The sequence below is a fragment of the Penicillium concentricum genome (genome assembly GCF_028827145.1).
Source record: "Penicillium concentricum strain IBT 3081 chromosome Unknown utg000002l_segment0_segment0, whole genome shotgun sequence".
Lineage (NCBI taxonomy): Eukaryota > Fungi > Ascomycota > Eurotiomycetes > Eurotiales > Aspergillaceae > Penicillium > Penicillium concentricum.
In genome coordinates this window covers 3,194,164-3,213,933 of record NW_026622755.1, presented here as the reverse complement: position 1 = coordinate 3,213,933, position 19,770 = coordinate 3,194,164, and the positions used below count along the sequence as shown (strand labels likewise).

Below are 19,770 nucleotides of genomic sequence, written 5' to 3'. Positions count from 1 at the left end.
GAGACAGTAAGCCCTGATATATATATCATCAGAGGGAAGCAAAAGATAGTAATTGACCAGAAATTTGTGTAGCTTCATGTCCGTCGAACAGGCCATTCGGATTGCTGCCGACGCAAGCCTGGCCGCACGGGTAGATAGATGCATTGCTTCAGCGACAGCAGGATGCACGTAAGATTGCTTACTCACTCAAATGCTTCATAGGGATAAGTACTGGCAGATGTTTTGGATACATAGGTTATCATCGCCCCGATCCTTCAATTCGCACAGCTAGCCACGGGGGATGGAAATTACAAGATGACAAGCTTGATGCCGTTGACGTTTGAATCCCGAGTTTATCGCTGCAGACTTCCTCCATTATGGTCAGTCTTCCTGCCTTCATCGACAAAAGCTGCTGGCCCAACCAATAAGGGCTCATGCTCGGCCTAGGCAAGTTCGGGTTCCATGACTACGAAACAACCTTCTTCATAAAGCCAAGATTATGTCGGTCTCGACTAACGGCGAGTGGAATGCTCCCCAGTGCTTTCTTATCTGGCAGGAAGCTACCGAAGACATAAAACTCACTAAATGACTTGCATTGCAAACTTGGTTGTGGCGTTTCATGCCCATGTGGATCTGACAGATGCAGAGCGATCTGCCTTGTTTCATGGTCCACTTGATTTCTTGATGTTACAGGGATTCTCAGTTGATATCATGATTCCAGCTTAGTCAGTCACATGGTATGATCACAGTTCCGCGAACCTTTATGCAGATAACCATGTCGAGAATCATGCACCTCGCAACGGGAACGAGTTGCATATGATACTTGTTGAGGCATTGCAGGGGTCTATACACCATTCACGCTCTAATCGAAGATATTATCGAGACAAAGGTTGTTCATTTATCCCCGAATTATTTCCATATCAGCCCATTTAACATGTCTCGGCCATACGGAATACTTGATCGTCGTTTTCTACTCCACGTGGAGACGGAAGTTGTCCGATTTATAATGGAAAACCCGTTTACGGGGGAGTACAAGTTGGAAATCAAGATCACCATTAATATGTTGTATTGACTCAAAAGCCTAATATCCCCAGCTTCCCATTCGAAACTATCCTCGATATAACCCGATCGTCCACCGTTAACCTTAGAAACCGGCTTGGGAACATGCAAGGCAAGCCAAGTCTGAAGAAATGCGCAAGGACTCAAAGCGGGGTAGTCTAGAGGTATTTTGGAAGATCCTTTGTCTCCCCGAAAGTACATATGTCCAGGTGAATTGGTCTGTATAGATCCAATGAAGCTTACGGCCCAAAGCGAACACCACGTTCCACAAAGTTCCTCGATTTACCTTGAAACCAGTCAATTTCTCTCGAAACAATCTTTATCTTAGAGACGGGCTACCGCATGCACTCGGGTTTTGTACATGTGCATCTGTATGAGCTGGATTTCTAACGGCTAGTTCTACTAGACAAGGTAGTAGGCAGCCATGCGAGTGTTGCAGTATTGTGGAGTTTACATTCTCAACTGTGTTTTTCCTGTATTTTGGCTCCACCCTCTTACACCCTGGAAGAAATGGGATACCTAGGTACGGAGTATACTAATGATAAATACAATGTAACCTACTAAAAGCCTCTGTGAATTACCTTCTGCAGATCATGGTCTGTGATTGTTAATATGCTCAACACACCTGTCCATTTCTGGGTAAAGGCATGAGAATCCGACATGTCACTTTCAACACATGGCAGGCCACATGCATATGCCGCGTGTTGGATCCAATAGAATACAAAATGACAATCTAGAAGCACGGCATTTGCATATTATAATATTTTACCTTTGGAATGAGCAAGGAGATCAAGGCAGCGAGATTCAAAAAGTCGCCAGTATTACCATTGCCACTATCCTCTAAACACAAAGTACTAAGAATATGCAAGGTCTGCCCTTCCGTTACCTTACATGTAAAGAACCCGCCAGTTTTGAAATCTAGGTATCCATATCAAGACTATTCCCCCCTAGTCTATTCGGAGTGGGAGCATGCATACACCATCGAACCTTGGAGATAAAAGCAAGGATGACGTGGTTGATCATACTAGGATGGACGATGGGAAAGGATCGGCAGATTTGGAGAGTTTGGGGGTTGGGACTAGTGATGTTTGCTTAAGCTGGGTGCTTTTTTTTGGTTTTCCATGTGGGTAGAGGCCATGTTGTATGTTTTGTGATATATCCGATACTCTTGAGTTCGGGGCATATGGGTATAGTTTCCCGTTTCTATAGAATCCCGGGGTTTGCATATGTATTTTAAATAGCTTGTGTTGATTTGTTATTATACTGAGATAGTACGGGAGGACTTGATTTTAGTTCTAGAATGACTCGACGGAGACCGGAAATTAATTATGTATTCCGAGCAATGTCATGATCAACTGGATAGAAACCCCCAAATGAAATGCTTATCACGCAAATAACGCAACATAGGAATACATGCTCGCAATATATCCAAATTGCTGACAGGCTTATTCGCGCCACCACTGGCCTAAAGCACCTCCGGAGCCCGCCATTTCAATGACCTCCTCGAAACTGATTTCCACACGGAACATCTGCCCATCAGCAGTGCCATTCCCACTGCCTACGGGAGTCACAAGTCCCCAGCTGAGCAGCTTTTCCCAGGACTCTCGGGCCACATCTCGGCCCCAGACACGGCCTGGTGTGGCAGCAGCTCCCGAGACCGAAGCAGATATCTTTGCGGAGGTCAGGAGCCGAACGTATTCTGCATACGCGGCGGGGAATGAAAGCGAAAGTGGTGCCATTGACTGCGATCCATCGTTTCCGGGGTCGAATAGGGCTGCCAACCGTGTGGCGGCTACCAACAACGCCAGTGGCAATGATGAGGGACTGGATGATGTGATGGATGTGGAGAAAGGGAGAGGTGCTGGGTCGGGGCAATCGAGAGACTGGGAAGCGAAGCTTTTCGGGGTTGGGACTTCGGGTATGGAGGTGTCGGCGGTTGATACACTTTGTAGCAAGTTGCTGATTGGGAGAAGCGCGCTGTTGAAAAACTCCTTTGCTGATTTGGTTTGGTTGTAGATACGCTTTAGGTGGAATTGGTATTCTTTGTCATTCCACATATGCTGTTTTCAAAAGCGAGGTTTAGCAAAGGTTCAATTGACTGGACAAAGGAAGATATGACAATTCTTACCTTCAAATATTCCTTCCATCCCTCAAGCAGTGTCTTCCACTTGTTTGACTCGACTAGATTACGCTCAGATCCAAGTTCATCTGCAATATCAGCCATTTCGGCGTCACTGAGATCCAGGCTCCCTAGGCAGATATCTGAAAAGGCGTCGAACGATCGAGGGAGAGGAACGTAAGTATATCGATGACTAAATCGACTCTTGACACGCTTCTCGAGCATTTCGGTTACGTCGACCTTTGTCGTGAGCCCAATGACCGCGATGGGGGCTTTGCGGGCCTGGGCAATATCAAAAAGATTATACAACAGAGTCTGTCGTGGGTGAGTGACGAATAGGTCGAACTCATCCAACAAGATCACGATGGATTTCGCAGCAGTCTTTGATCCTGGGTCCCCAGAAGCTCCGAAGAGCTCCTCAGGGTGCGACAACAAAGCCAAGAGCGTCGCCATCGTATCCGCATAAGAACTGACCTTGGCCGTATCGTCCTCGGTATGCATCTCACGGCCAAGTTGGCGCCACATCTCTCGCAAAGCAAGACGGTCATCTGTGTGCAAGAACCCATTGAGACGAACGACGTGGAAATCGTTACTGTGCTCCTTTTTCAGGGACGAGATGATGGATTCCACAATCGCGGTCTTGCCGCATCCTCTGGATCCAAGAAGAAGCATGGAGTTACCCTCGCCGATGGAGACCGTCTGTTCAATGAGCTGATGAACCTTTTGGTATTCAGGTTCGAGCCCTCGCACTGGAATCTTTCGTTTCCCTGATAGCTTTTCGAGAAGAATAGTCGAGAGAATGCGCATTTCGTCCCCAAGCCCCGTCTGACAGAGCGCTTGGAAGTTTTCAGCATATTCTGGTAATGGGTCGGAGACATCGGCATCCTCAGGCGCCTCCGGCTCTTGATAAAGATCTTGCTGGAGTTGCATGGTATCGAGGTCATCCAAGCCGTCCTGATACTCAGGCGAAGGCGACTTTTCTTTCGGCTCTGCGGCCAAGGCTCTCTTGGATCTGGGTTTCGCTGTTGTTCTCGCGGTAGTTCTCGTGGTGGTTCTCGCGGTATTCCTCGTAGTAGTCCTCGCGGTGGGTTTCTTCGCTCTGTTCCTTGTGGTTTTACGAAGGGCGGGTTCCGGGGACGGCTCGTCGAGGTCCATGTCATCCTCATCATCGTCATCCTCCTCCTCTTCCTCCTCCTCTTCCTCTTCAGAATCGGGCTCATCTTCTTCGTCTTCCACTGGAGATTGGCGCGGTTTTTGCGCGCTTCGGGTGGCACGCGCGCTCCGTGAAGAAGTGGTTGCTGGTTTTCTCCTCGATGGTGTTACGACTTCCTCCTCATACCTTTTTGGTGTTTTGCGCTGCCGTCCGCTTGACCGTGTCCCAACGCGTGCGGGGGTTTGCGCCTCATCTTTCTCGTCGCCATCTTGACCCGTCGTTTCGGGGTCTGGTTTGTCTTCGCCGCGGAGAGATCGACGCCGTGATGCACTTTTCACCGGCGTGGGAGAAGTTCTGTTGTTGTCCGGAGATGACGGGACGGAGAATACGTCTTGATTATCAGTTCCCATCTCGATGTCCCCGTCAACGTCCTCGGAGACCCTTCTCCTCTTAGTTGCTCGGGGGTTCTTCATGGCTGTAGTTTGTGAAGAAATGGAATCGCTGGTATCGGGGAGTTTCCAATTCGATCAAAAGGGATTGTCGTCGGGGCAAAGAACTGGGGGCTGGAATCCCTCGTGGTTGTCCTGTCGAATAAGTGTTTGCGCCTATGTCAGTTAGAATCAGATTCAATCAATGCTGTTTATTGCCGACCAGCTTGAACCTAGGAGCTTGCCCCGAAAGCATTGACTTACAATTGTGAGAAAATCAATGGCGCATTTGTCGTTTATCAAGGCCAGCAAGCGCACGCCGTCTGAATCAAATTCGAACAGAAGTCCTGCGTGGTTCTTGTTCAATTGCGTTCAAAAGGGTCGGCCGGACAACAAATTGGCCGATTTTCGCCTCAGGCCGAGACGCGTGACGCGAAGTCAGGTGCTTCACTTCTAAGGAGTCCTTGAGACTCGGAAATTATTTTCTTATATATCTTGGGGATTGTTCTTTTGGCTGTTAATATGTGCTATTGGATATCTCCTTGACTTGATGGATTGCAAAGATCGCGTTCTGTGGCCTACAGCTTGCCTAACATACTACGAATAAAACAAAACATAAAAGATAGAAAGGTGAACAGACTCCGAATGGATATATCCAATTCAAGCTTCGTATCTGTTCAGGCATCATATATCTGATCCGTTGAAGTACCGACCTCACCACAGCCGAGGTCCAATATCTGTGATCCCGAGTTACGGTACTTAGCTACTTCAACTTCCAGCGCAATACTTCTTCCCCCAAACCCATTTGATTTTTGCACTTGTCATTCTTTCAGCGATCATGTCAGATAACGCAATAAGCGCCCCTTCCAGGGAACTGGACGAGTTCGAGAAGCTCGTCTACGAGTATACGGGACGAATGGGCGTGGGGAGCGAGGGAGTAAGTACCATGTGCAGCAACATAAAACATATGAACTGCATTTCCTATCTACGCACCTCTATTACACATAATTGAATTCCAGCGCTTACCTTTATCCCAACTTCAAAGCACTGGGACGTCGATGCCCGCAGCTGTAACCTCCGCTTCGAATCCGCAACGCGCGGTCCTCCGGCTACAGTCTCATTCCTTTTGACGATCACTCCTGCGTTGAGCAATTACATGGGTAACCTCCATGGAGGCTGCGCTGCTACTTTGATCGATGTTCTGTCGACTACTATCTTGTTGGGCGTTTCCGAGCCGGGCAGGTTCGCTCTCGGAGGTGTTAGTCGCAACCTCAAGGTGACCTATCTGCGCCCTGTACCTACGGGGATGGAGGTGCGACTCGTTTGTGAGGTTGTACATGTTGGCAAGCGGTTGGCATTGCTTCGGGCTGAGATTCAGAAGGCGGAGACTGGTGATGTTTGTGTGGTTGGTGAACATGAGAAGGCCAATACCGACCCGGAGGTGACACAGAGGATTTGATTTGGTTTTTGGTGGATATCGGGCTCTTGGGGGCAGCTACTTGGATATAAATTTGTATAGATTTCATTTGCACCAATAGAGTTGCCAAATGCTAGCCATTGTACGAGCAAAGAGAATGTAATCTATGGCTGTGACCAGAAATATCGTGCTTCGTTTGTTATGATAGGGAAGGGCGCACAAAGAACAGAGAGAGACTATCGCAAATGTCCAAGAGAAATATAATCAACCAATCTAAGCAGTACTAGATTATGCGATTGTCAAGGCGAGGACGCCTTTTTACTCTGTGGCCAGTTGCTGGTCTTCCCGGAGACCCTCAACCTTCAACTCCTCGCCAGTGGCACGGCGGTACACATCGCGGACATCATCTGGGAGATATGGTTAGCCAACGATTAATATATTTTTGAATCATGGGATAGCTTACCGGTTGTAGTCTCGAAGTGTGATGTGGAGTCGTAGCTCTTAGAAATGAAGATGTTGGACTCCGAGCCATCGTCGGTGGGCTCGTAGAGAGGGATGGGGGGACCCATGAACTTCTCTTCAATCTTGCCCAGGCGCTCAAAGCCAGCCTCAAGCTCAAGGTGGTGGTTGGCATCGTTCTCGGCGATAGTGGACACAATGGCGATGTAGTAGCCCTTAGGGCAGACGTTATGCGCGGACGAGACCATGGCAATGTAAATGTCTGGAGAGGTTAGTGCACTTTCAATAAATCGGGACCGTATAAAACTAACCATGCTTGCGTCCAACCTGGGACTGGGGAATGATCAGTTGCACAGAGTCGCTGCTGTCGGTCTTATCGATAGGGTGGTTCAGAATACAGATAGCCTTCAGCAGGTATCCGGTGACCTTGGACTTGCTTGGGAAGTAAGAAGGATCGGCGATGATCTTCTTGGTCTTGGTCTCAAACTTCATGGCCTCGGATTGGTCGTCACGGTCCTTCATGGTCGCCTTGATGCCGGAAACCTTGCCATTCTCGTAAAGCACCTCGTCGATGTCGGTGTTCAGCATGTAGGTACCGCCGTAGATGGCAGACAGACGAGCGAAGCCCTGGGGCAGCTCGCCCAGGCCGTAGAGAGGGTAGATGTAAGGCGATTTTCCGTAGCGTGCCATAGAGTTGACGTATAGGCGGATGCGGTTAATGGTTTCGACGGCGGCACCGTTCTTGTTGATATATCCGTCCGAGGGGTACAAAGCCATAGAGTGGCCAACGAAATCGCGAGTGTTATCCTCGAGGCCAAACTTGTCGTAAACCTCCTTCATCGTGCACGTATGGATGTTCAATCCTGGTCTCCATTAGCTATCCGCTTTGATGAACCGGCCGAACTGAGGTTGCAAACACTCACCCTGGTGGCTGGCTGGGTCATCCTCCTTGAAATCACCAACCCATTCGAGGAACTTCTTGGCACGGCGCTTCTCGAACAAGCCCATGAGCGATGAGCGGAGAGCTTCACCAGCATCAGATGGCACCTTGGCCACGGTCGCCTTGGGACCCTTGCCTTGCTGGACATAGCTGCCAGCAATCTGCTTGAACTCGAGGTACCGGGTAACGTCCGTGGAGACCAAAATATTGGTCAACTCTCCATTGGACATGAGCAGCTTGGGGACCAAGTCGATGTTCCAGTCATTGACCCTCCCGTATTTCTTCCATGGCTCCTCGCCGGGGCGGACGTTGCCGTATTTCTTGAACAGCTGCAAAGGGTGTCAATAGTGTAAGTCGAAAATTAATCGGGTGCACATACTGCTTCGATGTTGATGGAAGCTGCTTCTCTGTGGCCATTGTGAGCTATTTTGATCTTGGTGCCGTCATCGCGAGCTTCTCCGCCTGACTTACCCTCCATAGTGATCATTGCGATCGATGTGAAGGACCTTGTTACCCTTCACACTGAGAACACTGTCGAAAACAATGAGAAAAATGTTGGCATTTAAATCCTAGCTCAAAGACCTACCCAGACAAAACACACTCGGTCAGGCCTGAAAGAATTGGTCAGTATTGACTTAGAGGGGGGAATGGCGGGGTTAACAACATACCAGTGCCGAGCACCACAACATCGTATTCTGGGGCGATATCGTCCATAGTGAATATGGAAGATAGTAGAGAAAGATAGAAAGATTCAAAAGAATGAGAAGAAGAGAAAGTTGAACTATTCTCCCCGACGAAGCGGTAAGAAAGGGGAAACTATTTGACGGATCCGCCACTAGTGAGTTACCTCACGATATTAATGACATGGAATTTGGCTTCAATAAGCCCCTGAGTATGTATATGAAATCTTTTTTTTTTCTCAGGGGTAAATATGATCTCCCCATATATCTTAGGTATAGGTATAAATTAAAGGAAGCTTATAGTATCGGACGATGAACCATCTCTCATATATCTTATGTATACTTTGACATGCGCACTACTAGAATCACCTTAAAAAAAAGCTAATGTTACATACTAAATTGACCCTTGACCCTTGAAGACTCGGCTTAAGTCTCCCTCGACCGGGTGTGTGTCTAAGCCCTCTTCTCGTGCTTATTGCTCCTTGGCTTGGGCTGCTCCATTGCCCTTCTGCTCGACCTCAACGTCATCGAGCCCATAAAAGTCCTCAGGGCGGTATCCACGCTTGTACATTCGTGAGGCGTCCTCCCAAGCATACCAGCGTTCACGTAGAACGTGCTTGATGGTCTTCATGGTGCTTCGAACCTAACATTATCAAATGGGTCAGTCGGATTCAAACAATTTCAACCGCCAATTAATGGCCGTCTTGGAATTAACGGAGAAAAGGTCTCCATGTAGCTTCCCACGATATATAGATGAACGAAACGGCTTTTACAGCCGGGGCAAAAAAACTCACCACTTTGTCCCGTTCCTGAGATTCGTATTGACCGTAGCCGGCCTGGATTCTCTCTCTCTCGAAATCCGATGTGACAATGCGGTTTCGTTCCCGGACGCATACGTGCCACAGAGCGTGGAGATCCTCCCAACTCTTTTCGCGGAGTTCTTGGATAGTCCATGGACGACCTAGATTGCTAACATCAGCACTGCCCATAGAACATTCATTCTGCAGATTGAACACCAATCAAACTAACCATGAGCGTTGTCATATTCTGGGGTAGGCAATGCTTCCCGGTTAGGGGGAAGAAGCCCCAGAGTCCATGGTTGGGGTTTGTTTCCCGTGGCTGCATATCTTCCGGCGACACCGGTTTGGGCAATGGCCATCTTGACACGGTAAATGGAGTTCTGGGACCGGTGCGATTGATGGCCGATACACCACGGTTTTTGCTCTTGTCGCGTCGAGGGTTGGCGCCGACGGAGGCAGTGGAAGAAAAGCTTGAAGTCTGAATGGCTGACAGGGTCACGGAGGGGTGAAGTGATGGTGCGAGGTAAGTGGGAGGTAATTCAGCCATAGCCAGCCCTCTCAGGCGGCTAGCAATGCGTGGAACCTGCTGCATGATTGTGATGGCTTTCCCCAGGATGGTCGGGATCGGAGATTGATGGCCTTTTTCGCAAAGGCGGCAAGGCTGGTCACGTGCTACAATCAACCCAAGACCAGCTTGGATGCTACCAGCCCCGGGTTCATCGGGTTCTTCACGTCTGTTTTTTTTTCAAGTCATTTTGACTCTTTTAAATCTATCTTCAATCCAAGAAGAAAACAACAATCCAAAGTACCTAGTTCAAAAAGATATCTTTACCTCTTTAGGCGTCGCGACGCGGTTAATCCCAGACTTGGCCTGTGCATTCTTTAGCACCCGCGCGTCTAACCACCCAATCGACTTACTCACCTTACTCGGCGGAGGAGTGCCGCATCAAGCGTGAGAGGCCTTTGTGGATTGCTCTCCCCTCTACAGATTCACCTCCGGTCTATTACTCGGCCAATCCTGCTTTGCTGATTTTTGAAATATCCCGGGATATCGAAAACTACCTTCTTCTTCGGAAATATCGACTATGAATAGGCCAGGTTCGTCATTTTCCTTCAATGCCTTCGCATACCCTTGTGCCTTTCTTATCGTCCCTCCCACCTCCGCGGAATACTTGATATAGTTAGACTTGGCGTCTCTGCTGGGCTATACTCTCCTTGATAGGGATAGTTACCCAGCATCAGGGAGTCCAATGGCAAGCCTTGGTTCAGATGGTTTTACATTTGCGACCGAGACATTTGCAAGGACATGCTCGCACATTCCTGTCTTGTGGTGTTGACCAGATCAGCCCTTGATGCGACGATCGTGCTGACTTGTCACGCTTGTGTCAGGACCTGGCCCGCAACCGCTGAGAGGCATGTCCGGATTCCCCACGCAACAACAAGCACAAGCTCGAACTGCATCATTAGCCTCTGCGCAATTGTCAAACGGGAAACTGGGTGCGATTGCCTCGAGACATACTTTCTGGACGCACAAGATTATTTGCAAGAAGGGATGCTAACATTGAGAGTGTATAGGCGGCGGTGCGAATTGGAGCTTCAATCTACCTGTCAGTGGAACATCTGGCCTACCAGGAAATCAACAACGCACAATGGGGACCATGGGAAGTTTTGCGCAAAGTCTCGGAGGATCTCAATCTGCGGCACCACTTGATCTCTCGTAAGTGCTCTCTTGCCATGGTTTGCAGTGGTCTCCTGTATCTCTAGGTCTTCCAATTTGTCTCCGAACTGACGAGGTCGGTGATTCTAGGGAGTTCCCTTCGCTATCAGGAGCATCACAGCAATCACAGTCACAAACTCCTGGTCAGCTAATGTGGGCCAACGCAAGTCAACGCGCTGCTCAGCAAACACCTGTCCAAAGACAACAGCTCCCCCCGACATCGCAAACCCCTTCCCGTTCCTCCCAACCTCAGGGTCTTCCCACACCTCAACAACCTCAACCACCACATGATGACATGTTTCCTTCAGGTGCGCAGTTTGCCAATCGACTTGACGACTTCAGAAATGGTGGCCAGGGTATTAGTAGCCAACTCGGTGCGGGTGGCCAGCCCCAGACAGGCAATATTGAAGAGTTTCCCCCTTTGGGTCGCAATGCTGCTGCTGAGCTTCCACTTGGTCGAACTGGTTCGTTGATGCAGGGTGCAGGTTTTGGGGGCTATGGAACCGGTCTGGGGACATCGCGGTCACCAGTCAACCAAGTACCCAATGGCATCTTGGGACAAGAGAAAGAAGTAGGTATCTAAAATCATGCTCATTTTTTAGGCGGCACTAACTTTACAACAGGACTTGAACAATGGTGTGCTTCCAGGCCAGCGTAACTTTAGCGATCCACAGCTACAGCAAAGGCAGCCAGAGAGTAGCGATGGACAAGACGTTTCCAGTGCACCCCAAAGTACTGAGCAACCGCCCCTCGCACAGATGAGTGAACTTGACAGGTTCGGGTTGGCGGGTCTGCTGCGCATGATCCACAGCGAGAGTCCTGATGTTGCAAGTCTCGCTGTTGGCCAAGATCTGATGACACTAGGATTGGATTTGAACCAAGCGGAGTATGAGTTCCTTTGTTCCCATCCTATTGACACATACTAATATGATTCTCCGCATAGGCCTTTGCACACATCGTTTGCTTCACCATTCGTGTCATCCATGTCAGCAGTCCCTCTGGAACAAGACTTCTCTTTACCGGGCTGTTATAATGTTGCCAATATCCAACCCCTTCAATCTCGTATCCCTGGGTTCAGTGATGAGACCCTCTTTTTCATCTTCTATAGCATGCCCCGGGATATCATGCAAGAATTGGTGGCCGAAGAATTGATGGGCCGCAAATGGCGGTACCACAAGCTTGAACGATGCTGGCTGACTCGCGACGAGACATATCCTGGACCCGTTGATGTGGAGCGTGGTGTGACGGAACGCGGCGTGTATCTTTTGTGGGATTCCTCCGCGTGGAAGAAGGTCCGAGTAAGTAACTTTCATCCCTTGTTAGGATATGAAGGGCTCAAACTAACTGTGATCACAGCGTGAATTTATCCTTCGATATGAAGACTTGGACAACCGGTTGGATCCTAACCGAGGCGCCGCCCGCCCACCTGGTGTGGTGCATCATGCCTCATGATTTGAAGTTGATACGACTTAGGCGTGGACATGCAGAATACAAGTAATCAACTATGGCGTTCGGTTTACTAGTCTGTGTTATATTGCTCCGGGCTGGCCGCTAGTACATTAACCTTCGGGAACAAGGCGCGTTGATTTCTTGGGTATTAAATGGGCTATGTGGGAAACCAGGATACGATCTTTGAAAATCAATGACCTAGATGATCTTGTCAGAATGCTGTAAAATGCTATAGATTGCTGTAGACTCCTATACCCATACGGCATCATCTGAATGAATTATCCATCTAGCAAGACTTGCGCGCAGTGGACAGAATAGCCACCCATTCAGTATCGATGTTCCCAGACCCGTAAATGTCTTCCACGTACTTCTCTAGCGCCGGACGAACCTTATCCTTGTTTTCCTCTCGCTGCTTTTCAGTCCAGAAGGAGTTCATTATCATGGGAAACATCAACATGCTCATATCCACGAAGATAGAGGATGTGAGAGTCAGTTTGATTGTTGTTGGGCGGACATCGATGTCCTGAAACCCAAGCTCCTCGAGCTGGGACTCAATCCAGGGCTTCGAGTCCCATTTCCCGTCAGTCAGGACCGCCAAGATCTTTTGAGTCTCAGGAAAGCACAGCTCGCCTGGCATGCTTTCAATCGCTGCTCGGGCGATGGCCATCCAGCCAGCTGTTTTCATGTCAGTTAATTTGTTGTCTGAGACAATCGTTCGGATACTCACGCTCGATCCAGGTTGAGAAAGCAATAATTCCACCGGGTTGCAGCATTCGGGCGGTTTCTAGTTTGTTGTCTCCATTAGCCTTCATTATAGGAGGGAGACAACCAAGGATGTCCTTACCCTTGAGAGCCTTAGCGGACTCATGGAGTGCCATATAGGCTGTAGGATCACATTGGTTAGCCACAGTCAGATCAGATCAGGGTGCATCCAGAAATCAACTCACCGAAAGCAGTGAAGATGTGAGAGAATTGAGCACTAGCCAGCTCAGGCTTCTGCGCATCCACGATCTTTGTGTCCGTGTTTGGCCAACCCTCTTGTTGGATACGGACCTTGGTGTACTCGATCATTGCCGACGAGATGTCTCCACATGTCAACTTCCATGTTTTCTTGACAAGGTCATCAACCTTGACATTGAGGATGCTGGATACGACACCTGTACCGCAGGCATTGTCGAGGATTACTAAAAGATGATCAGGGTTGGCCTTAGACTCGGCGACCACCTTGCTTTGGTCAATCAGAATTTCAGCGAATCGGCGGGTGACCATCTCCCCGCGTTTGAATGAGTTAGCATAGGCTTCACTCTTGAAGAACTCCTCGAGGTCGGTTTTGTCAGCCATGGTTGGTAGAGTTGTAAGGTGACTGGGTTTTGTGATGATTGAAGTTGATCGATGAAGATGTCTGTTCAGAAAAAACCTCGAGTGATGTGACACAAAGTGAGATCATGGATATATGTTCGTAATAGGTCTGGACAGCCCTTTAAATAGTCTGGAATTGCTCCCGGCATCCAAGGTTCCTGTAAGTTAGCCTTACACCAGATGGTCCTACAAGCGTTGGACGATATAGAAAGTATCCGATAATGTCTCCGATAATGTCTCCGCGAGTGGATTTGAGTCATTTCTAAGAATGTACCTTGAAAGGGCATGTAAATCAGCTCCATCCTACACCGTAGTTTAACTTTATCAATGACAATTAATTGGTTAGAGGCGGATGTCGAGGCGTACATATGTATGTACTAGTGACTCCCAAGGTTCCCTCTTCGTAGATCGTGATCATTAGGTATGAGTGGATTAGCAAAAGAGGAGCCCTGCAGAGTCAAAATGAAGGCGGCAAAGCCCCTGACTGACATTCGGCATCATGTTAATAAATCCAAGGCTCTGTATGTGGTTGAAGAAACAAATTCTGACAAGCGGAAAGATTTAATGTCCAGTCGCCGAGTGCCCTTTTTTACATACTTCGATATCACGTGAGAGCAAAGCCCCCGCGCTGACATCAGCAAACGACGCCAGACCCAAATGGGTAAACCATCAACAGCCGGTGCGGCAAAACAATCAATTCCCTCCACCTCCCCCATCTGGCCGATCTATGCACTCTGCTAACGAGCAAAACGCCGTTTCGGAGTCGCAATTATGAGGATTACTGAAATTGTCATAGATGTAAGTCTCAACATTCCTCTCTCGCTATTCACTGCGCTAACTCGGTCGTCAGGGCTTCAAATCGTACGCTGTGCGTACGGTGATCTCGGGATGGTATGCAATCCCCCGCCTCCAAGCATGAATTAAACTATGGCTTTTGCCCAGTCTGGGGGTGATTGGATTTACTAATTGCGCAATGTAGGGACGAAGCCTTCAACTCGATCACCGGCCTAAACGGCAGTGGTAAATCCAACATCCTCGATGCCATTTGTTTCGTGCTTGGTATCACCAACATGACCACAGTGCGCGCGCAAAACCTCCAAGATCTCATCTACAAGCGCGGCCAAGCTGGTGTCACGAAAGCCAGTGTTACAATCGTTTTCGACAACCGGGATACCGCGAAGTCGCCGATCGGATTCGAGGAATATGCGAATATCTCCGTCACTCGACAGATTGTGCTGGGCGGCACAAGCAAATATTTGATCAACGGCCACCGCGCGCAACAGCAGACTGTTCAGAACCTGTTCCAGAGTGTCCAACTGAATATCAACAACCCCAACTTCCTCATTATGCAGGGTCGCATTACGAAAGTCCTGAACATGAAATCGGTGGAGATCCTGTCGATGATCGAGGAGGCAGCTGGTACGCGAATGTTTGAGGACCGAAGAGAAAAGGCAAACAGGACAATGGGAAAGAAGGAGCTCAAGCTGCGCGAGATCGAAGAACTGCTGAAGGAAGAGATCGAACCTAAGCTCGAGAAGCTCCGGTCCGAGAAGCGAGCCTTCCTCGACTTTCAACAGACGCAGAACGACCTCGAGCGCTTGACCCGACTTGTTGTTGCCCATGACTATGTTCGTGGCGGCGAGCGGTTGAGAATTGCAGGCGAAGAGTGCGAAAACAAACGTAACAAAGCGCAAGCACTCGAAGATAATGCGAACAAGCTCAAAAATGAAATCGCTCACCTGGAGGAGGACGTGAAACGAGTGCGCATGGCTCGCGACAAGGAACTCCGAAAAGGCGGCAAGTTCCAGGGGCTTGAAGATGAGGTCAAGAACTACTCGCACGAGTTGGTTCGACTTACCACGGTCTTCGATCTGAAGAATGCAAGCATAGACGAGGAGAAAGAGAAACGACAGACTATTCAAAATACTGTCACTGATCTTGAGAAAGTCTTGAAGGAGAAGCGCAAGATCTATGAGAAACTACAGGCTCAGTTCGATACCGCCAAGGCCGAGTTGGACGCACAAAATCTGGAAGTGGAGCAAAAGGAGGAACTGCTTCAGACATTGCAAACTGGTGTTGCCTCAAAGGAGGGGCAAGAGAGTGGTTACCAGGGTCAACTGCAAGATGCCCGTAATCGCGCAAGCAATGCCGCCACAGAACAAGAGCAAGCGAAGCTCAAAATCAACCACCTTGAGAAGCGAATCAAAGAGGAGGAGCCTCGCGCAAAGAAGGCCAAGGAGCAAAACCTGGGGCTTTTGCGCGATCTCGAAGGGTTGAAGTCGCAAGCCAACAAGCTGGAGTCCGAGCTGACTCGGCTCGGGTTTGAGCCTGGGAAGGAGGAGCAAATATACCAGGAGCAGACTGAGCTTCAACGGGATATTCGCGACCTCCGCCAGCGGGCCGATGGGCTCAAGCGGCAGGCAGCGAACATCGATTTCAACTACGCAGACCCCCATCCCAACTTTGATCGGTCCAAGGTCAAGGGTTTGGTTGCTCAACTTTTCACCCTCAACAAGGATCAGGTTCCAGCTGCGACTGCTCTGGAGATCTGCGCCGGTGGCCGTCTTTACAACGTGGTCGTGGACAGCGCGGAGACCGGTACCCAGCTGCTTCAGAAAGGCAAGCTGCGCAAGCGCGTGACTATCATCCCCCTTAATAAGATTTCTGCCTTCAAGGCCTCCGCGGAAAAGATCGGAGCTGCACAGAGCCTTGCCCCTGGAAAGGTTGATCTCGCTCTATCCTTGGTCGGATACGACGAGGAAGTTCTAGCGGCGATGAACTATGTCTTCGGCAACACCCTTATCTGCCAGGATGCCGACACAGCTAAGAAGGTAACATTTGATCCGTCAGTTCGGATGAAGAGTGTCACGCTGGAGGGCGATGTGTATGATCCCTCCGGAACACTTTCCGGTGGAAGCTCCCCCAATTCGAGCGGTGTTCTCGTTACTTTGCAAAAGCTCAATGACATCACAAAGGAGCTGCGAAGCAAAGAACGACAGCTCGCGACTTTGGAAGATCATATGAAGCGGGAAAAGAAGAAGCTCGATTCCGTTCGCTCGATCAAACAAAATCTGGACCTCAAGACCCATGAGATCAAGCTTACCGAGGAGCAAATTAACAGCAATTCTTCGTCTTCTGTATGTCTTTCTTCTGCCCCGTTCCACGCAATTTGCAACTAACCCGAAGTAGATTATTCAAGCTGTTGAGGAAATGAGAGCAAACATCGAACAGCTCAAGAAAGACATCGCCGACGCTAAGTCTCGCCAGGCCGACGCATCCAAGGATATCAAGCGAATTGAGAAAGACATGAGTGAATTCAGCAACAACAAAGATAGCAAGTTGGAAGAGCTGCAGACTACACTCGATAAACTCAAGAAGAGCCTCACCAAGAACTCCAGCTCAGTCAAAGAGCTGCAGAAGGAATTGCAGACCTCCAGACTAGACTCTGAGCAAGTTGGAAGCGACTTGTCCGCAGCTGAAGAGCAATTGGTTGAGTCAGACAACACCCTCAGTTCCCAAGTAGAAGAGATTGAATCACAAAAACGGGAGCAAGCACGGCTGAAGGTATGCGATGCCCTCGCAACACTACTCAATAATTATTTGACTAACAATTATAGGATGCTCATGACATCGCACAGGCTCAGCTTGATGATGAGAGGGCCAAGCTGACCGGCTTTGACGATGAATTGCGAGAATTAGAACAAGCCATGAAGAGCAAGTCCTCTCAGATCACCGAGGATGGACTAGAGGCGCAGAAGCTCGGCCATCAGCTCGAAAAGCTCCAGAAGGATCAGCATACTGCTAGCCAGGCTGTGGCTCACATGGAACAGGAACATGAGTGGATTGCAGACGAGAAAGAGAACTTCGGACGCGCCAACACTCCGTACAATTTCCAGAACCAGAACATTGCCGAGTGCAAGTCTACCCTACGCAACTTGACAGAGCGATCTCAAGGCATGAAAAAGAAAATCAACCCGAAGGTCATGAACATGATTGACAGCGTCGAGAAAAAGGAGGCTGCTCTGAAGAACATGATGAAGACAGTCATCCGTGACAAGCGAAAGATTGAGGAGACCATCATGAACCTGAACGAATACAAGAAGGAAGCTCTTCACAAGACATGGGTCAAGGTGAATGGCGACTTCGGGCAGATCTTCAACGAACTCCTACCGGGAAGTTTCGCCAAACTCGACCCTCCCGAGGGCAAAGACATCACAGATGGTCTCGAAGTGAAGGTGTCCCTAGGAAAGGTCTGGAAGCAGAGTCTGACAGAACTGAGTGGTGGCCAACGTTCGCTCATTGCTCTCTCGTTGATTATGGCGCTCTTGCAATTCAAGCCCGCGCCAATGTACATTCTGGACGAAGTCGACGCCGCGCTAGATCTGTCACACACGCAAAACATCGGTCGACTGATCAAGACCCGTTTCAAGGGGTCTCAGTTCATCGTTGTCTCGTTGAAGGATGGCATGTTCCAAAATGCCAACCGCATCTTCCGCACGCGGTTCAGCGAGGGTACCAGTATTGTTCAAGCGTTGACCCCTGCGGATTTGAAGTAAGCATGCACATGAGCTTGATTGTCTATAGTTTCTTTCTTGGTGTGTTGGTCCGGTTGGTTGTGAGATTATCATGTCTGGCCTCGGGTGTTTGGTTGTTTTTGGATGGGAATGGATCTCTCTGTTTTACGAATTATGCATGGTAAAGACTATTTCCAATTCGATTGGGTATTGCCCTCCGCTTTACTGGGTTCAATGTTACCTATAGAAGCACATGCGTTGCCATTTTAGAAAGGGGACATGCTTTGCCATCCCGTATAAACCCTCGATATATAAATAGTCCACGAACACTAAGAGGGCAACATGTGCTCCATTTTGGGAGCAATATAAGCTATAGAGTAATTGCATACGAAGAAAATAGTTGAGTTGTGTTACTTTTTGTTCCTTGATTCCATTGTAAATGTACAATATAACCTTAGAAGTGCCAATATGAGTGTCGTTGGAGACAAACCTGGAAACTCCGATACCCGGCACGTGCCCGATTCTCGACCCGGTGCCACCTTCCGACGCGCATTGCGATTTCATTACCCCCATTGAGCCAATACCGAAGTATCCCGCCTGGACATCACTTATATCAAATCATATTCAACTTGACGTCTTGCCTTTCTCAGAACCGTTACAGCTAGATACCAGCATACACCGGGGACCCCGAACACCTGACTCAACTTCCGCTCCGCCAACACAAGATGACAGACGAGGAACCTTCGTTGAACATACCTTCGCTTCTCACTCTAGCGGTTGTATCATACTTTGTCTTTCGATGGTTCTTTAACCGCGATGAAAACTCCGCGGGAGGAAACCGAGGTCGGGGGCGTGGCAATGTCGTCGATCCGGCACAGGTGGAACAGATCGCGCAGATGTTCCCTCAACTGAGCACTCGGGATATAATGTGGGATCTGCAGCGTAATGGGGGAAGTGTTGCCGCAACTACAGAGAGAGTCCTGACTGGACGGGGACTAGAAACGGTACGTGTTGAGCTGATGGTGTCATTAATTCCCCCGCCTTGTTTTTGTCTACGACAACTGGACTTGGTTGCAGGCTTCACATATCAACTTCAAATACCAAAGCATTGACTAATTCACTCTCTTAGCCTCCTCCTTCGTTCCAGCCTCAGGTCCCAATCCCCTCCACCAACATCCCACCGGCGCAGACCGCCACAGCCGTATCCACACTCAAAGTCGACGCACAGAACTTGATCTCTCGGTATAACCTGGATGAAAAGGCCGCGAGCCCTCCTGTGGAGTCACAGCCAGAAACACTTTCCAAGTCCTCCTGGTCTCAGAATAAGGAAGAGCGCCAGCGGATACTGCAGAAGCGTCGGGACGATATGATCTTGGCGGCGCGGAGGAAGATGATGCAAAAGAACCAGGGCGATGTCCAATGATATGAGAATTGACACGCTCGCCTGTCGACAATATGATTCTCTGTACACTGTTTTTGACGTCGATAAACCTGGCCAAACCCGGCACCAATGTTACCCGGGGACCGATATACCCTCTCCATTCTTTCGGTTTTCTTTCGCAACATCATTTGTATTAAAGCGTTCGCATGCGGTATGGTGTTAGTTAAATTGGAACAATTTCGATTATAACCGTTGGTTATTGGATCCGAAGGGTATATTGGATTATATACATGAAAGTCGTTTTGAGCATTGGTCT

At 49.1% G+C, this 19,770-nt stretch overlaps 8 protein-coding genes across 8 annotated transcripts; 4 read left to right on the top strand and 4 right to left on the bottom strand.

The window, feature by feature from the left end:
* Nucleotides 1-2,483: 2,483 nt before the first annotated feature.
* On the bottom strand, nucleotides 2,484-4,783 carry N7517_004820 (origin recognition complex subunit 4; the record flags this gene model as incomplete). Its single annotated transcript, XM_056722550.1, has 2 exons — nucleotides 2,484-3,098; nucleotides 3,167-4,783. 2 exons carry the CDS (start codon nucleotides 4,781-4,783, stop codon nucleotides 2,484-2,486), a joined length of 2,232 nt encoding a protein of 743 aa, XP_056578800.1.
* Nucleotides 4,784-5,576: 793 nt separating this feature from the next.
* Nucleotides 5,577-6,197, top strand: N7517_004819 (PaaI family thioesterase; the record flags this gene model as incomplete). Its single annotated transcript, XM_056722549.1, has 2 exons — nucleotides 5,577-5,675; nucleotides 5,784-6,197. The coding sequence occupies 2 exons, from the start codon at nucleotides 5,577-5,579 to the stop codon at nucleotides 6,195-6,197; spliced, it is 513 nt and encodes a 170-aa protein (XP_056578799.1).
* Nucleotides 6,198-6,473: 276 nt separating this feature from the next.
* Nucleotides 6,474-8,268, bottom strand: N7517_004818 (secretory pathway gdp dissociation inhibitor; the record flags this gene model as incomplete). The annotated part of the gene is made up of 8 exons (XM_056722548.1): nucleotides 6,474-6,562; nucleotides 6,619-6,876; nucleotides 6,926-7,477; nucleotides 7,538-7,883; nucleotides 7,934-7,961; nucleotides 8,026-8,085; nucleotides 8,141-8,165; nucleotides 8,223-8,268. The coding sequence occupies 8 exons, from the start codon at nucleotides 8,266-8,268 to the stop codon at nucleotides 6,474-6,476; spliced, it is 1,404 nt and encodes a 467-aa protein (XP_056578798.1).
* Nucleotides 8,269-8,706: 438 nt separating this feature from the next.
* Nucleotides 8,707-9,626, bottom strand: mrpl4 (mitochondrial 54S ribosomal protein uL29m; the record flags this gene model as incomplete). The annotated part of the gene is made up of 3 exons (XM_056722547.1): nucleotides 8,707-8,877; nucleotides 9,029-9,235; nucleotides 9,264-9,626. The coding sequence occupies 3 exons, from the start codon at nucleotides 9,624-9,626 to the stop codon at nucleotides 8,707-8,709; spliced, it is 741 nt and encodes a 246-aa protein (XP_056578797.1).
* Nucleotides 9,627-10,449: 823 nt separating this feature from the next.
* On the top strand, nucleotides 10,450-12,203 carry N7517_004816 (NOT2/NOT3/NOT5 family protein; the record flags this gene model as incomplete). Its single annotated transcript, XM_056722546.1, has 6 exons — nucleotides 10,450-10,531; nucleotides 10,610-10,751; nucleotides 10,842-11,322; nucleotides 11,375-11,637; nucleotides 11,695-12,049; nucleotides 12,108-12,203. The coding sequence occupies 6 exons, from the start codon at nucleotides 10,450-10,452 to the stop codon at nucleotides 12,201-12,203; spliced, it is 1,419 nt and encodes a 472-aa protein (XP_056578796.1).
* Nucleotides 12,204-12,486: 283 nt separating this feature from the next.
* Nucleotides 12,487-13,616, bottom strand: gtmA (gliotoxin thiomethyltransferase; the record flags this gene model as incomplete). Its single annotated transcript, XM_056722545.1, has 3 exons — nucleotides 12,487-12,875; nucleotides 12,928-13,083; nucleotides 13,148-13,616. Coding segments are annotated over 3 exons (1,014 nt in total), but the record flags the coding sequence as incomplete, so codon positions are not given.
* Nucleotides 13,617-14,330: 714 nt separating this feature from the next.
* Nucleotides 14,331-18,115, top strand: N7517_004814 (condensin subunit SMC2; the record flags this gene model as incomplete). The annotated part of the gene is made up of 5 exons (XM_056722544.1): nucleotides 14,331-14,357; nucleotides 14,410-14,450; nucleotides 14,539-16,696; nucleotides 16,749-17,123; nucleotides 17,177-18,115. 5 exons carry the CDS (start codon nucleotides 14,331-14,333, stop codon nucleotides 18,113-18,115), a joined length of 3,540 nt encoding a protein of 1,179 aa, XP_056578794.1.
* A 683-nt stretch (nucleotides 18,116-18,798) lies between these two features.
* N7517_004813 (CUE domain-containing protein) lies at nucleotides 18,799-19,496 on the top strand (the record flags this gene model as incomplete). The annotated part of the gene is made up of 2 exons (XM_056722543.1): nucleotides 18,799-19,077; nucleotides 19,203-19,496. The coding sequence occupies 2 exons, from the start codon at nucleotides 18,799-18,801 to the stop codon at nucleotides 19,494-19,496; spliced, it is 573 nt and encodes a 190-aa protein (XP_056578793.1).
* Nucleotides 19,497-19,770: the final 274 nt, after the last annotated feature.